This window comes from Delphinapterus leucas, chromosome 7 (assembly GCF_059928025.1).
Source record: "Delphinapterus leucas isolate spDelLeu-1000000601 "Yukka" chromosome 7, BTC_Dleu_Yukka2, whole genome shotgun sequence".
NCBI lineage: Eukaryota > Metazoa > Chordata > Mammalia > Artiodactyla > Monodontidae > Delphinapterus > Delphinapterus leucas.
Genome location: NC_143135.1, coordinates 9,990,812 through 10,005,271, shown reverse-complemented (window position 1 = coordinate 10,005,271; position 14,460 = coordinate 9,990,812). Strand labels below are relative to the sequence as shown.

Here is a 14,460-nt window from a genome sequence, read left to right as displayed (position 1 = left end):
GTGGGAAGAGGGCATTGGTTGCCAACCTCCCGTCTCCAGAGACGCAGCATCCTGGCAGGCAGCCCGAGCTCTGCCCCACCCGCTCCGCCCCGCCCCCGGCCTCGCGCCGCCCCTCGCTCTCCCAGGCCACCGGGGCTCGCGGGGCTCGCTGCCCATCACCCTCGGGCCCGACCGGAGCTGCGCCGCAGCTGCCTGGGGCGCGACGAGGAAGTGCAGGCCTCTGCTCCTAGGGGCCCTCGGATGGCGCTGCGAAGAACGATCGCGGCGAAGCCCGCAGCTACAGCCCGCCGCACCTGCCGAGGCCCCAAGCGGCCCCGGCTAGAGTCCCTGCGGGTCTCGGATCTCCAACCACCTCCGCTCCCCACCCAGGCCTAGTCCTCGCCTACAGCTAGGCCCGCCGCGCTCCCTCCCCACAGACCCGGCCCGACGCCCTCGGCCCCCTCCCTCAAAGGCCCGCGCCTCCCGCCGCCCGCCAACTCCGGGTACCCCAAACTCAACCGATCCCCTCCCCGCCTCAGCGCCGTCCCCGAGCCCTCTTCCGGCCCAGCCGGCCCCTGGCCGCGCGCCCCCGTTACCGGGAATATGGCGGCGGCGGCGGCGAGTCCGGACTAGGCCCGAAGCGCGCGAACCGCTCTCTGCCCCAGGTCCCCCGCCGCCGGCGTCACACGCACAGCCACTTCCGCCATACGCGAGGACGTATCTTCCGGCTCAGGTCCTCAGAGCCGCTGTCTGCGGGACTGGTGCCCGGAAGTTCCCGGAAGTGGCCGGGCCTCTGGCTTCTGATGCGGGTCGGGTAAAATGGTGGTGGCTGCTGTGTTCCCGGCCCTTCCGCGGGTGAGGAGAGTGGGGGTTATAGGGTCCTAGGCAGGCCGCAGTGAGAACTGTATCTCGTCTTCCTCTGAAGTGGAGGCCGAGAGAAGCGTCCAACTGCCTGATAGCCCAGGGCAAGGGCAGACCCAAGGAGAGGTCGATCTTGCAACGTAGGGAGATTCAGGTTACGTCCACCCTTGCCTGAGCCCACTGTGTGTCTGTCTCGTAATATCGTTGAACCGTCAGTCTTTGTGGGAGACCCAATTCAGATTTCACCTATTTCCTAGGTGGAGCTGGCCCGACAGCCTCTGGGCGCCCCTTCTCTCTTTTTTTAAGCCTCTCTGTTCTTTTTAAGTCTTTAGTATCTGTCATGGTTTCACATAGTTTCATAAGATCGTTTTTCTTTTTGAATATAGACTGTTAACACCGTAAACTTCTCTCTTAGAACTGCTTTTGCTCAGTCTCATAGCTTTGTGATGTGTTTTTGTCTCCAGATATTTTCTCATTCCCTTTTGATTTCTCTTTTTACCCAGTGGTGGTTCAAGAGTGAGAGTGTGTTGTTTAATTTTCACTTATTTGTGAATTTTCCAGTTTTCCTTCTGCTGTTGATTTCTAGTTTCATTCTGTTGTGGTCAGAAAAGATGCTTTGTATGATTTCAATCTTTTTTGTTAAGACTTGTTTCGAAACCTAACATGCTGTCTATCCTGGAGAATGTCCTCGGTGTGCTTGAGAAGAATGTGTATTTTGCTGCTGTTTAGTGGAATGTTCTGTATATGTATGTTTGGCCCTTTTGGCTTACAGCGTTGTTCATGTCCTCTACTTCCTTATTGATCTTCTGTCTGGATGTTCGATGTATTATTGAAAATGGCTTTTGAAATCTCCAAATATTGTTGTGGTACTATTTCTCCCTTCAGCTCTGTCAATATTTGCTTCATATATTTGGATGCTCTGATATTGGTTGCATGTGTAATTGTTGTATCCTCGTCGTGAATTGACCCTTTTATCATTATATTACGTCCTTTTAAAATCTCTTTTGACAGTTTTGACTTAAAGTTTATTTTGTCTGATATAAGTAGGGCCATCTCTGCTCTCTTTTGGTTACCTTTTGCATGAAATATATTTCAGACTTTCACTTTCAGCCTACATGTTCCCTTACATCTAAAATGAGTTTTTGTAAGGCATATAGTTGGATCTTGTGGGTTTTTTAAAATCTATTCAGCCACTGTATGTGTTTTGATTGGTGAGTTTAATCCACTTACATTTAAAATAATTACTGATAGGGAAGGACTTACTATTGCCATTTTGTTCATTGTTTTCTCTCTGTCTTGTAGCTTTTGTGTCCCTTTTTACTCTTTTGCTGTCATCCCTTGTGTTTCATTGATTTTCTTCTATAGAGACATGCTTCAGTTCCTTTCTCATTTTCTATTGTGTATAGGTGTTTTCTTTGTGGTTATTGTGGGGCTTACATAAAACATTTTATCATCTATTTTAAACTGATAATAATTTCAATCTCATACAAAAGCTGCTCTTTTACTCCTCCCACCTTATGTTATTGATGTCACACTACATATTTTTGTTGTGTATCCATTAGCGTATTTTATAGTTTTTTGTCTTTGTCTTTTAACTTCTAAGCCAGAATTAAACCTGATTTACCCACCATCATTACAGTGTTACAGTATCCTGTGTTTGTCCTATATATACATTTACCAGTGAGCTTTATGCTTTCAAATGCTTTTGTGTTACTGTCTAGTGTCCTTTGTCTCCTTTGGGTTTCTTCAATTTGGATGTCCATTTCTTTCCCCAAATTGGGGAAGTTTTTGACCATTATTCCTTCAAATAAGCTTTCTGCCCCTTTCTCTCTTTTTTCTCCTTGTGGGATTCCCATAATATTTATATTGGTCTGCTTGATGATGTCCTATAAGTCCCTTAAGCATACTTCACTCTTTTTCATTCTTTTTCTTCCTCTGATTGGGTAGTTTCAAATAAACTGTCTTTGAGTTCACTGATTCTTCTGCTTGATCAAGTATGCTATTTAACCCCTGTAGTGAATTTTTCAATTTGGTCATTGTATTCTTCATTTCCAAAATTTTGTTTTTGTTTTTTTTTTTAATATTTCTCTTCATTGATATTCTCATTTTGTTCTTGCATTGTTTTCCTCAGTTCATTGAATATCTTGATGTCATTTATTTTGAGTTATTTGTCAGGTAATTCGTATACCTCTGTTTCCAGGGTTGGTTTCTGGAAGTTTGTTTTATTTCTTTGATTAGGCCTTGTTTTGCCATTTCTTCATGCACCTTGCAACTTTGTGCTTAGATCCATGCATTTGAAAAAACAACCACCTCTCCTAGTCTTTTTGGACTGACTTTGTACAAGGAAAGACCTTTGCCAATCGGTCCAGCTAGAGAATCTGGGGGCCTATCAAACCTTTTCTGTAGAAATGTCTTCTCTAGACTCGTGCACGTAGATTCCCAACTAGAGGGATTTGCTGGCTTCTTTTTTCACGAGCTCATAATCTCTTGCTCCCTCTGGTGTCTCTTTATGGTACTACAGGTTCTCTGGAGCTGCCGCAAGCCTCCCAGCTCTTCTCAGCAGCCCCCAGGCTTCAGAGTATCCCAGGTCCCATGAGCGCTGCAGGTTGGCCAAGACGGAAACCAGTCCCTTGTGCAGCTCCTTGAAAAGCAGGAGTTTTGGATGCATGCTCCTCCTTTCTTTCCATTGGCCTCTGTCGGCTGTACCATAGGTCCTCAGAAGCAGCAGCAAGCCACCCAACTCTCTTTGGTTTTCAGAAGCCCCCAAATATCTAGAGTATGCTGGGTCCTGTCAGTGCTCTGAGACAGGCAAGACAGAAGCCATTCTCTCAGGAAGCTCCCCGAAAAGCTGGAATGTAGGACACACATTCTACCTCTCCCTCCCCAGGTAGAAGTCAGGAATTGGGGGTTTTCTTCTGCTTGTTTTGTGCTAAGCCACAGGTAGGTATGTTGGCGAGTGAGTGTATGCTAGTCCAAACCCTCACCTATTTCTCAGCAGCCCCCAACCTGGCATCTTTTCCGTCACACTTAGATTCAGACAAGACAGAAGCTAGTCAATCGGGCATCCCCCTGAAAGGCTGCATGTTGGGTGTATGTTTCAGTCTTTTCTTTCCCTCCCAGGGAGAAGCCAGGAGCTGAGAATTTTCTCCAGTTGCACTGGGCTAAGCCAAGGGGAGGGACTATGTTGAATGAGTACCATGAATTTTTCTTCCAGCTGTAGTGCAGCTGGTTTTGTGCTCACCTGAGGTTCAGGAGCCTCTTAGCTGGTTTCTGGATTTCTCATAAAGGGAATTGGTCGGTGTATTGTTGGGTAGTTTGTGTCTCCGTGGGAGAAGGAGAGTGTGGGACTTCCTGTTCCACCATCTTGCTGACGTCACCACCTTCTCATTGCATCTTTTTTATACATTTTTGTTTTTATAAATTTATTTTTTTATTTTATTTATTTATTTGGCTGTGTTGGGTCTTCGTTTCTGTGCGAGGGCTTTCTCTAGTTGTGGCAAGTGGGGGCCACTCTTCATCGCGGTGCGTGGGCCTCACTATCGCAGCCTCTCTTATTGTGGAGCACAAGCCCCAGACGTGCAGGCTCAGTACTTGTGGCTCACGGGCCCAGTTGCTCCGCGGCATGTGGGATCCTCCCAGACCAGTGCTCGAACCCGTGTCCCCTGCATTGGCAGGCAGATTCTCAACCACTGCGCCACCGGGGAAGCCCTCGTTGCATCTTGATAGTTTTTGCCCTTCTCTAGATTGGGAAACTTTGGGGAATTAGGGGCCATACCATCACCGTATGCTCAGATTTTAACACAGGCAGGTGATTAGAATGCAAACCATATTGTAAGAATTTTAAGGGAATGCAAAGGAAAGAGAAAATATTTCTGCTGGAGAGGTTCTGGAAAGACACTGGTTAAGAACATGTTTGCAGTCAGGGGTGGTTCCAGTCTTCACAGTAGTTACTGTTTGGGTGAACTTGGTAAGTCATTCAGCCTCTCTGAGCCTCAGCTTCCTAAGCTGTAAAGTGGGGACAGTATCAGCATAACTTCTTTTTTTTTTTTATTGAGGTATAGTTGATTTACAGTATTTTATAAGTTTCAGGGGTACAACGTAGTAGTTCACAATTTTTAAAGATTAAACTCCATTTATAGTTATTATAAAATCAGCATAACTTCTTAAGGACTGAAGGAGATCAAATGCATTTTGCACCTAGTAAGTGTGTTGAGTGAATGACAAGGATGGTCGTCCTTGTTAAAAAGATGTTCGTGGGGACTTCCCTGGTGGTCCGGTGGTTAAGATTCCGCACTTCCACTGCAGGGGGCGCAGGTTCGATCCCTGGTCGGGGAACTAAGCTCCCGCATGTCGAGGCCAAAGAAAAAAAAAAACTGTGATATTTGTGGCTTATTTGTTTCAGGTGCTTGCTCTGTCAAGACGCCACCTAGTGTCTCCTTCACTCAGAGTGACATCATTCAGACGCTGCTACAGAGGTGACAGCCCGACAGATTCCCAGAAGGACATGATTGAAATCCCTTTGCCTCCGTGGCAGGAGCGAACTGATGAATCCATAGAAACCAAAAGGGCCCGGCTGCTCTATGAGAGCAGGAAGAGGGGGACGCTGGAAAACTGCATCCTTCTTAGGTAAGGGGATAGGAGTCGGGACGGCACTTCTCTTTGACCGGAGACAGGCTTTTCAACTTCTTTTTCTTTCTTGTTTCTAGCCTCTTCGCCAAGGCACATCTGCACCACATGACAGAGAAACAACTGAACCTCTACGATCGCCTGATTAATGAACCCAGTAATGACTGGGATATTTACTACTGGGCTACAGGTATGGGGCATGATAAGCAACAGAAGGTGAAAGATAGGCTGACTTGGGCTGATTTGAGTCTGGAATGGTATCCCGGGCATTTTTTTCTTTTTTTTCTTTTATCATGTAGCAGACACTCAACCCAAACACTCTTCAGATTTTTCCAAAGCATGCAACATTTGTTTTATGAGGTAAGGTTCTTTGTTTGCAAGCAAAAGAAACCTATTCTATCTAACTTAAGCAAAAAAGGGAATTTAGTGGAATTGTCTGGGAAGCTCCATACAAAAATTATCAAAGGGAAGGTTGAAGAAAACCAGGCCCGGAATGGAGTGGAATGAGACAGCTCAGGCTGCATAGCACGAGGTCTTCAGGAGCCTCACTCTGGCACCACCTTTGTGAGGAATGAATTCTCATTGTGTATAGTTAGGATTAGCTTTGGCTGTGAGTAAAAATACCCCAAACAATAATGGCTTAAAGAAGACAGAACTGTGTTTGTCTTTCTCATAACAGAAGTTCAGAGGTAGATCTCCAGAATGCACAGAGGGGTTTCAGAGTCACGAAGGCCAGATTCCTCTTGACTTGCTTTTCCTTCACCCTCCGCCTGTGTAGGGCTACCTCATGACCCAACATGGCTGCTGAGGCTCTATCTGTCATGTCCATATTTCAGCCAGGGAAAAAGAGTAGGAGAGTGCACCCCATTTTTTATGGATCCTTCTCAAGAAATTATACACCATAATTCCACTTATTTTCCACCTGCCACACTTTAGTCATATGGCTACACCTCGCCATAAGGAAGAAATAATGTAGCCTATTCCATGTGCCCAGCTAAATTGGGGATCCTATTATCAAGGAAAAATGGGAGAATAGATATTAGGAGACATCTCATCCATTTCTGTCACTCTGCATCTCCTGTTTTTGTGTTTCCACTCACTATTTCTACCTTAAAATAGAAGCTATTCTATAGGTTCCAAGTGTGAAGTGTGACAATACAGGGTCTAGAGCCTTATATAACCATTAGAAAGCCCACAGAGTGTAAAATATTTACTATCTGGCCCTTTATAGAAAATATTTGTCCCTGACTTAGCATAGTGCATTTGACATTCATCCATGCTGTTGTATCAGTAGTTCATTCTTTTTTTTGGCTGCGTTGGGTCTTCATTGCTGCGCTCAGGGTTTCTCTAGTTGTGGCGAGCGGGGGCTACTCTTTGTTGCGGTGCATGGGCTTCTTACTGCAGTGGCTTCTTCTGTCGTGGAGCACGGGCTCCAGGCACGTGGGCTTTAGTAGTTGTGGCTCGCAGGCTCAGTAATTGCGGCATGTAGACTCTGGAGCGCAGGCTCAGTAGTTGTGGCGCACGGGCTTAGTTGCTCTGTGGCATGTGGGATCTTCCCGGACCAGGGATCGAACTTGTGTTCCCTGCATTGGCAGGCGGATTCTTAACCACTGCACCACCAGGGAAGTCCCAATAGTTCATTCTTTTGTATTGAGTGGAATTGCAACGTGTGGATGTACCACAGTTTATCTGCTGACCAGTTGAAGGACATTAGGATATGTCCGGTTTTAGGCAACTATGAATAAAGCCTAAACTGTAAATCTTTGTATACAGGTTTTTGTGAATGTAGGTTTTAGTTTCTCTTGGGTAAATGCCCAGGAAAAGGGTTTCGGGGTCATATGGTAAATGTATATTTAACATTATAGCAAACTTACTGATGGACATTAAAATTTGAATTTCGTATAATTTTCATGTGTCATGAAATATTCTTTTGAGTCTTTTCCCTCAACCAGTTAAAAATCATTCTTAGGGCTTCCCTGGTGGCCCAGTGGTTAAGAGTCCGCCTGCCGATGTGGGGGACACGGGTTCGTGCCCCAGTCCAGGAAGATCCCACATGCCGCGGAGCGGCTGGGCCCGTGAGCCGTGGCCGCTGAGCCTGCGCGTCCGGAGCCTGGGCTCCGCAGCGGGAGAGGCCACGACAGTGAGAGGCCCGCGTACCGCAAAAAAAAAAAAAAAAAAAAATCATTCTTAGCTCACAGGCCATACAGAAATGGGCAGTATGCCATTGTTTGTCAACTCCTATGCCAAGAGGCCAGACTCAAAGACTCTACACTGTATGATTTCCATTTATATTGTATTCTGGAGAAGGCAAAACCACATAGCAGAAAACAGACCAGTGATTGCCCAGGACGGAGTGAGAGGGGAGAAGGAGATGTTCCACATCTTTACCAACACTTGGTATTGTCAGGGTTTAATTTGTTTTTGTTTTTAGCCATTCTAAGAGGCGTGTAGTGATGTGTCGCTGTAGTTTTAGTTGGCACAACCCCAATGACTAAGGATATTGGGGGTCTTCTCTTTTCTTTTCTTTTAATATTTATTTGTTTATTCGGCTGTACCAGGTCTTAGTTGCTGCATGCCGGATCTTCGATGCGGCACGCGGAATCTTTTAGTTGTGGTATGTGGGATCTAGTTCCCTGACCAGGGATCAAACCTGGGCCCCTTGCACTGGGAGCGTGGAGTCTTACCCACTGGACCAACAGGGAAGTCCCAAGGGTCTTTTCAAGTCATTTGCCATTCATACCTCTTTGGTGTTGTGTCCCTAAATCTTCCTCCTGCCTTTTTTTTTGATTGGGTTTTTTGTTTTCTGTTTCACTACCAGCATTTGATGCTATAAATTTCCAAGCCCTGCTTTAGCCTTATGATACAAATTTGGGTGTGTTGTGTTTTCATTTTCATTCAACTCAAAATAGTTTCTAATTTCCCTTGTGACTTCCTCTTTGACCTGTGAGTTATTTAAAAGTATGTTTAATTTTCAAATATTTCCAGATTTTCCAGGTATTTTTCTGTTATTGATTCCGTTGTTGCCACAGAATGTATGCTATATAATTTCAGTTCTTTTAAATTTCTTGAAATTTGTTTTATGGCCTGAAATGTGTATATCTTTTTTTTTTTTAAATATATTTATTTATCTTTGGCTGTGTTGGGTCCTCGTTGCTACGCACAGGCTTTCTCTAGTTGTGACGAGCGGGGGCTACACTTCAATGCGGTGCGCGGGCTTCTCATTGCCGTGGCTTCTCTTGTTGCGGAGCACAGGGTCTAGGCGCGCGGGCTTCAGTAGTTGTGGCATGTGGGCTCCAGTAGTTGTGTATCGCAGGCTCTAGAACACAGGCTCAGTAGTTGTGACGCACGGGCTTAGTTGCTCCACAGCATGTGGGATCTTCCCGGACCAGGGCTCGAACCCGTGTCCCCTGCACTGGCAGGTGGATTCTCAGCCACTGCGCCACCTGGGAAGCCTGAAATGTGTATATCTTAATAAATGTTCCATGTGCATTTATTTGAACACAACATGTTGTTCTGCACTTGCTGATGAAGTTTTCTGTAAATGTCAACAAGGTCAAGTTGGCTGATCCCGTTCTTCATGTCTTGTATATTCTGGTTGATTTTGTCTGTACTCTATCAATTAATAAGGAGTGTTGAAATCCCCAACTATAATTGTGGATTTGTCTATTACTCCTTTCAGTTCTCACAGTTTTTGCTTCATATATTTTATAGCTCTGTGATTATGTGAAGGCATATTTAGGATTGTTCGATTTTCTTGATGAATTGAGTCCTTTATCATTATATAATGTCTGTCTTTATTGCTGGTAGTTCCAAAGTGTCTGATAGTAGACACTCCATCTTTCTCTTGATTAGTGTTTGCATGGTATTATTTTTCCATTTATATTAGTTTTCTATTGTTACCACAAACTTTAGTGACTTTAAGCAACAACCATTTATTAGCGCACAGTCCTGTAGGTCAGAAGCTGTGCCGAGATCTCACAGCCTGAAATCAACGTCATCTCTTCTACATTCCTGCCCGGAAGCTCATTCAGGTTTCAGGGAGCATTCATTCCCTAAGGCGTAGGACTGAGATCCTGGTTGTCTTGCTTGCTATTAATGTCTTTCAACTTCTAGAAGCTGCTCTCAGGTTCCTGCCACATGGCCCCTCTGTCTCAGCATTGGAGATCCTCCCTCACGTGGAATCCCTCTCATGCTTCAAATCTCTCTGACATCCCCTTCTGCCACCAGCTGGGGAAGATTCTGCTTTTAAAGAGCTCACGTGATTAGGTCAGAACCCCCTGGATAATTTTCCTGTCCTGACTGTGCCATATAACATAACCCAGTCATGGGTGTGAAGACCATCATATTCACAGTCCTGGGGATTATACAGGGCTTGTACACAGGGGAGTGGGAGATACTGAGGGCCAGCCTAGAAGGCTGCTTACCACACCATTCTCTTAATTTATCTTTGTCTTTAAGTTGAGCTTCTTATAGATAGCATATATAATCATTCTTTTTTATCCAATCTTATAGTCTTTATCTTTTCATTGGTGTGTTTTGGCCATTTACACATAATTAATTACCAGTGTGGTTGAACTAAAATCTACCATCTTTTTTTTTTTGTTTCCTATTTCTGCTGTCTGTTCTTTGTTCTCTTCCCCCTCTGTTACCATGGATTATTTTTTTTTTTGGGTATTTAAAATTTCATTTTATCTCTGCTATTTTTTTTTTTCTTTTCCTTTTTTTTTTTTTTTTTTTGGCCGCACTGTGTGGCATGTGGGGGGATCAGACCCGTGCCCCCTGCATTGGGAGCATGGAATCTTAACCACTGGACCGCCAGGGAAGACCCTCCACTATTGGTTTATCATTTATATCTCTCTATAATTTTTTTTAGTGATTGCCCTAGGATTTACAGTATACATCTTTAATTAATCATAGTCTACCTTCAAGAATAGTATACTAAAAAAAAACAAAGAATAGTATACTGCCTCATGTATAATGTAAGAACTTTCAGTAGTACACTGCAATTTCTCTCTCCCATGTTTTGTGCTTTTGTTGTCACACTTTTTACTTTTACTTACGTTGTACGTCTACACTACATTTCTGTTGTTTTACTTTAGACAGTTATCTTTAGAGCAATTTAAAATAAGGGAGAAAATACATTGTATTTTGTATTTTATAAATATGTAAATTATAACACATTATATATAAATATGTATGTAACATATAACACATATTATGTATAAGGTACATTATATTTACCTTCATTTTAATCATCTCTGGAGATCTTCATTTCTTTATGTAGATCCATGTTTCTCTGGTATCATATTCCTTCTGCTTGAAGAACTTCATTTAATATTTCTTGTAGTGTAGGTTGGCTATTATGAATTCTCTCAGCTTTTGTTTGTCGTTTGCAAAAGGTATTTTCAGTGGATATAGAATTACGGGTTCGCAATTATTTCTTTTATTTAAAAAAATTATTTATTTTATTTACTTGGCTGTGCTGGGTCTCACTTGTGGCAGGTGGGCTCCTTAGTTGCGGCTCACCGGCTCCTTTGTTGTGGCATGCGAACTCTTAGTTGTGGCATGCATGTGGGATCTAGTTCCCTGACCAGGGATTGAACCCAAGCCCCCTGCATTGGGAGCTCGGAGTCTTAACCACTGTGCCACCAGGGAAGTCCCCACAATTATTTCTTTCAGCACTTTACATGGGCACTCTTCTTTTGTGAGGCTGTTAGTACGCAGGATCGAGTCAGTCTGGTTAGGAATTGAGCTGGCTTTGGATCTGTGTTTCCTACCTTATGTTATTGTTGGAAATTTTTCATCCATTATCTCTTCATATGTTTCTTCTGCCTCATTTTCTTCCTCTTTTCCTTCTGGGATTCCAGTTATACTTGGTTTAGACTGATATTGTCCCACAGCTTTTGGATTCTGTGTTTTGTGTCTTTTACTCTTATTTTTCTTTTCATGTGTTAGTTTGAGTGATTTGTACTGGATAATATTTATTGACCTTTCTTCCACTTCACTAATTCTTTCCTTGACCATTAAATATTATGATGAGTCCATTCTGCTTATGGGCTACTATATTTCTATTTTTATTTTTAACATTTCCATTTGACTTTCACAGTTTCCACCTCTGCTGGAGCTCCTTATCAGTTCATGCATTTTTCCTACTTTTTCCACTAGCACCTTTAACATAATAGTCATAGTTGCTTTATTTAAATCCCCTGTCTAATAGTTCTAACATCCACGTCATCCCTGAGTCTGTTTCTGTTGATTGCTTTGTCCTTTCACAGTGTGTTGTTTTTCACTTTTCTTTTGTGTGTGTGTTAGACACATTTGATTAAATGTTAGACCTCATGAGTGAGACAGTAAAAACTGAGGGAAATGGTCTTTATGCTTAGAAATGGGCATGATCCTTCCGTGGGGCAGTCGGAATGGGAATCGAGTCAGTCTAGTTAGGAGTTAAGCTTACTTTGGATTTTGTGATTGCTTTGGTTCCCTTCAGTTCACCACCAGCCTCTATTGTTACCATGTGCATCCTCCTGTATTTCTGTGCTTCAAGGAAATCTCTCTCCATGCCGCTCTTGCCCTCTCCCAGCTGTAGATACCTATTGATTTCCACTTGGTTCTTGTTGCTTTGGGGAAGGGAGGGTATTCTCTATTATCCTGGTCCATTGTTCCCTGTGGCCATGGGTCTTGGGGGTGAGCTTTCTCAGTGATCCTGCTGGTCCCATCAGGGCAGAGGATTTTTTTTCTTTTACCCTTCCACCAGCCCAAATGTGTCCTCACACGTGCCCTGTAGGAGACAGGATTCGCTGATCCACTCCCAGCCCCTGGAGGCTTTTGTTCTTCGGAGAAGGAAGGGCCAGGCTGGGCGTTATGCTTTTGTGGGTGGGCGGGCAGCATTGGCCGCTCCCCTCCTCCTGGCCCGTATCACTGAGGGAGGCTTTCTCCAGCTTCCTGCTCTGGACACGGTCTTTGTCATGCGCATGCTCAGTGGGGGGTTGTTGAGAAGAGCCTGCACACTGGGGCAAGCTCCCCTCGTGCCCGTGGCTCCCGGAGGTTTGTGTACCCCTCGCGCTAGCCTGCCTGGCTCTCAGCAGCTGATGTACAGCTTTAGCTAAATTCTTCTTACCTGTTTGTATGTGCCCAGTGCCTCGTCTTCCTGTGCCCTCTCTCAGGTGAGCACGTGTTCATACCCACCTTCTCCTTTGAGGGGTCTCTCTTCGCTTAGATCTTACTCTCTTGGGCGCCCTGTGACCTCAGCTCTCTGATGACTTCAGGAAGCTGTGATGGTTCTACTTGATCTGACTTTTTCTTGTTGCGATGAGTATAATGTTCGTTCCAACTTTCAGCATCCTGGGGGGCGCCTAAACCTCCTTGATCTTATTCTGGTCGTCACACACAAAAAAACAGATGCCAGGCTCTGTGCCAAGTGAGGGGAAAAATCAAGCTTTGGGGGAATTCCCTCTCCTAGCATTGTACTTAGTCTTGCTAGGAGGGTAATTCCAAAGCATATTACCTAAGGTTTCCCAGTGGGAGGCTTTGCTTGTAATTTGAACCTTAAGTGAGCATCTCACCGTTGGAAAGAAAGATCCAGAGGTGAGCAGCATCCTGCCAGACTCTCTTCCTCTGGCCTGAGGCTGGCATTCTCATCTCTCCACTCTCGGTGCCTTTGTTGCCTCTCCGTGCAAATCTGGTTCTCCAGGTTCATGTTAATTTGGGGAGCCTCTATTAGCTTTCCAGTAAATGCTTTCATACTTAAGTTTACTAGAGTTATCAGTCGTTGTCACTTACATCCAGTGATTTTTGCCTCAGGAAATATATAGGCTAGAAGGGGAAACACAGTACTCAGAAAACAACTGAAGCACCAAATACAGAGCAAAACAGTACGGCCAAGATTGGACAGGCCAGGAGTCAGCAGAATTGCTCATGGAAGACCAGGTGGTAAACGTCATCGTCTTGCAGTCTTATGGTCTCTGTGGCAACTACTCAGCTCTGCCATCGTAGCACAGAAGCAGCCACGGACAGTATGTAAACAAGTGAGAGCAGCTATCCCAGTAAAGCTCTTTACAAATACTGGCTGCTATAGGTTGCCAACCCGCGGTACAGGCTGCCGTGTACATTCAGAGGAAGAATGGAGCTGCTCTGTGTATCCACTGTGGGTTTTGGCCAAGGCCAGAGTTTCAAGTTTCAAGATCCTTATACCTGGCAACTGACTGACCAACGTAATTCTTTTTGCCCATCCTTCTCTTGCAGAGGCAAAGCCAGCCCCAGAAATATTTGAAAACGAAGTCATGGCCCTGCTGAGAGACTTTGCTAAGAACAAAAACAGAGAGCAGCGACTGCGGGCCCCAGATCTCGAATACCTCTTTGAACAGCCACATTGAGCTGAGCGCCACTGCTTGCCCGGCCTCAGTCTGCGGATGCTCACTGCTTTTGATGGGTATTGGCCTTGATGTCCTGCTTCTCCTTAGACGCTCAGCCCACCCAGACCATTGGTCCTGCCTCCAGTGATGGACCCGCCTCTCTCCTGAGGACATGTAAATGTTCAGTGTATCTCATTCTAAGACCTTGTGTTTCCGTTCCAAGCCTCAAAGCGGTTTGTCTAAGTTACCGGTGTTCGGGCCCAACTTTTCTCTGGCTCCACAGGAGGGCACTGTAGGGGAAGCGATTGTGCCAGCTCGTTGCTTCAGCCAGAAGTGAGCTCAGTGCAGAGGGGCAGCCAGCTCTTCGTGCTGTGTGGAAAGCTCCCCGGGTGACCCAGGGCTTTGTTCCAGTGAAATTCCCCCTTCCAACCTGGGATGGTTCTTTCTGCCAAGGAAAGCTGATCCAAGCCCCCTGAGCAGAATCCTTCAGAGGCCCAGCAGGCAGAATGAGGGCAGTGGGCAGGAATGGTGTGGGCACGCTCCTTAAGAGGCAGCATCCTCATCACATTTTCTCTAAAATGCTCACTTTGTAAATTGAACGGTAATTGAATATTAAAGAGTATTTTAAAAAGGAAAATCACAA

At 45.0% G+C, this 14,460-nt stretch overlaps 2 protein-coding genes across 14 annotated transcripts in view; one reads left to right on the top strand and one right to left on the bottom strand.

The window, feature by feature from the left end:
* CPSF7 (cleavage and polyadenylation specific factor 7) overlaps positions 1-684 on the bottom strand; it is a 22,790-nt gene extending 22,106 nt beyond the window's left edge. For 8 of the 13 annotated variants that reach the window (XR_016393780.1, XM_089914719.1, XM_089914725.1 and 5 more), the window contains exon 1: positions 576-684. The gene's annotated coding sequence lies outside the window, so the exon portion shown is untranslated. The remainder of the gene's footprint in view (positions 1-575) is intronic. The other 5 variants (XM_022591828.2, XM_022591826.2, XM_022591830.2 and 2 more) reach the window with 1 other exon arrangement.
* SDHAF2 (succinate dehydrogenase complex assembly factor 2) lies at positions 631-14,460 on the top strand. The gene is made up of 4 exons (XM_022591833.3): positions 631-834; positions 5,243-5,466; positions 5,547-5,656; positions 13,708-14,460. Exons 1-4 carry the CDS (start codon positions 799-801, stop codon positions 13,836-13,838), a joined length of 501 nt encoding a protein of 166 aa, XP_022447541.2. The 5' UTR covers positions 631-798; the 3' UTR covers positions 13,839-14,460.